This window comes from Octopus bimaculoides, chromosome 5 (assembly GCF_001194135.2).
Source record: "Octopus bimaculoides isolate UCB-OBI-ISO-001 chromosome 5, ASM119413v2, whole genome shotgun sequence".
Lineage (NCBI taxonomy): Eukaryota > Metazoa > Mollusca > Cephalopoda > Octopoda > Octopodidae > Octopus > Octopus bimaculoides.
The window spans coordinates 104,894,614-104,897,455 of record NC_068985.1 but is presented as its reverse complement, the minus strand read 5'-3'; the positions used below and the strand labels follow the sequence as shown (position 1 = coordinate 104,897,455).

The 2,842-nt window shown below is 37.6% G+C and overlaps 1 protein-coding gene across 2 annotated transcripts in view; it reads left to right on the top strand.

The window, feature by feature from the left end:
• LOC106881308 (tetraspanin-6) overlaps window positions 1–2,842 on the top strand; it is a 43,685-nt gene that overhangs the window by 37,582 nt on the left and 3,261 nt on the right. For both annotated transcript variants that reach the window (XM_052967886.1, XM_014931645.2), the window contains 2 exons: window positions 688–795; window positions 1,616–1,825. In XM_052967886.1, coding sequence (XP_052823846.1) covers window positions 688–795; window positions 1,616–1,825 — 318 coding nt within the window. The remainder of the gene's footprint in view (window positions 1–687; window positions 796–1,615; window positions 1,826–2,842) is intronic.

Genomic DNA, 2,842 nt, shown 5'->3' with positions numbered 1-2,842 from the left:
TATATATATATATATATATGTATGTATGTGCGTGTGTATGTTTGTGTGTCTGTGTTTGTCCCCCAACATCGCTTGACAACCGATGCTGGTGTGTTTACGTCCCCGTAACTTAGCGGTTCGGCAAAAGAGACCGATAGAATAAGTACTAGGCTTACAAAGAATAAGTCCTTGGGTCGATTTGCTCGACTAAAGGCGGTGCTCCAGCATGGCCACAGTCAAATGACTGAAACAAGTAAAAGAGTAAAAAAGTAGAGTAAGTATGGCATCTAGTTGTTTGGTTTACTGTTTCTGCAATCTCCATCATCTTTATGTCCATCAGATATAGTGTTCTAACACTACCACAAGGCCAAAGATTTGGCTGAGAAAGGTTTTATCAATTTAATTGAATCCAGTATTTGCACCCCCCAAAATAACAAAAATAGAAACAAAAGAAGTAATGTGTAATGGAATAAGAAGCGGTATCTATGTGTTTAAATTTCATCGAGGTCGACATTGGTTTTTATCTCTCCTTGGTCAATAAAATAAATACCAACGATGTGCTGAGGTTGACTTAATTGACTTTACCCATTCTCAGCTGTGTGTGAGATAGAAATATTAGAATCACGATCTCGTATAATTTTTGCTAAGAGAATAATCCCTAATTATTATTGACTGATGAATAATTATATTAATATATTTATTTCAAAGGTGGATATAGCGTTAAAAGAGCCTCTAAAAGAGACGTTGAAGTACAAGTACCAAGGAATTACTGGTAAAGACACAGCCAGCATATCGTGGAACTATATTATGAATTCGGTAAGGCTTTCCTTTGTTTGATTTCTTAACAGATATTTCACATCTTATACCGTTACTCTCTTACATTTATAAGCACATACATCTGAAACAGAACACTACTTGGAAATGCAAACGTTATTTAGTTTAGTAACGTTAAACATCTGAATATTGATGAATCTTAATATACCTAAGCGTGTTGTTGTTGGTACTCCGTCGCTTACGACGTCGAGGGTTCCAGTTGAACCAATCAACGGAACAGCCTGCTCGTGAAGTTAACGTGCAAGTGGCTGAGCATACCACAGACACGTGTACCCTTAACGTAGTTCTCGGGGGGAGATTCAGCGTGACACAGAGTGTGACAAGGCTGGCCCTTTGAAACACAGGTACAACAGAAACAGGAAGAAAGAGTGAGAGAAAGTTGTGGTGATAGAGTACAGCAGGATTCGCCACCAACCCCTGCTGGAGCCTCGTGGAGCTTTAGGTGTTTTTGCTCAATAAACACTCACAACGTCCGGTGGTCTGGGAATCGAAACTGCGATCCTACGACCGCGAGTCCGCTGTCCTAACCACTGGGCCATTGCACCTCCACAAGTGTGTTGTATAAACAAGTAAAACCTATAGATACCTTAAAAACCGTTAAGGCACACTAAGTTCAGTGCTTAGTCTTAAAATATTAATAATAAAACAGTCATATATTTAAGGGAGAATAAAGTAATGCCATTCAATATATGAATTATTCTTTAGATAACGATTCCATGAACTGTTTACTGTTGCACAAGAATCCATTGAATCATATGTTGTATTATTGTAAGCAATTGAATTTTATGAATAATCTTTTCAGCTACATTGTTGCGGTGTATACGATTTTAGAGATTTTAACAACAGCATCAGCTGGGATCGATTCTATCACGATCCAAAATCTAGAAAGACTTACAAATTAAAAATACCCATTGTTTGTTGTAAACTAAAAGGAGAGTACCCAAACGTTCAGCCACCAGAAGATGTCTCTTGCGCTTTATACCCTACACGTCAGACATCAAATTATCACCAGGTAAGAACTTAATTCATTGTTAGCTACTTAAGGATGATTTTGTCGTATGATGCCACAGAATAGAGCAGTTGGAGGATGTTGCACTCATCACACACACACGTATCCCTGCACAAGTCATTTAGAACCTCTTGAGAAAATGGTATTGGTTTTTTTTCTCGCTTTCTGGATCATTGGCTCCACACATTCACCACTGGAATGTTCATCAGCACTGTTGGAACTCTGCATTTCTTGATTTGGAGGTTTGGGCACAGGTAAATTTTTTGAGTGCTCTACTGGGCGCATTGTTGATTGCAAATTTGGGTAAACAATGTGTTTCTTTTTCTTTGCTGTAGTACAGCCTGTAAAGTCATGGTGACAGAAATAGCAATCATTAGAGTGATCTTTCTGCTCACGCCAAATCACTGGCACACCAAACGTCATGTGAACATTTTTTCCTGCATACCAGGCGCTCAATGTCTTCACATTGAAAACAAATAAGATCTGAAAGATAAAAAATAACATTAAACACAAGCCTTGAATCACATTGTAGGTGTTACTAAGATTGGTCGCTAGTCCTGGATTGAAACCCATTTTACAATCCGGTAGAGAATTTTATTTAATAATAATGACAAAAAGGGTATACAGTGACAATTCTGTAGAAACCATGTCTAATTCAACAAAAAGAAGGCCAGAAATGGATTTCCCATGTCATTTTGCATATAAAAATGGCCACAGATCTCTTGTAATTTTTTGAGTGTTGCACAGTGTAACCAACGAGCAGGCAATCCTTTGGGTTGGTTTCTGTTGTGTCAGCATAATTGTCGACCGATCCGAAAATAGAAACAACTGATCAATCTAACTAGCAGCAAGACTGTAAATTTTACAACCGATGAATCTCTCAAAAAGAGATGAAAGCGCGAAATAGATAATGATTCAAAATCTTGACTATCCACTTTTTCTTAATATATAAGATCTGTACATGTATGTATGTATGTATGTATGTATGTATGTATGTATGCATGTATGTATGTATGTAGG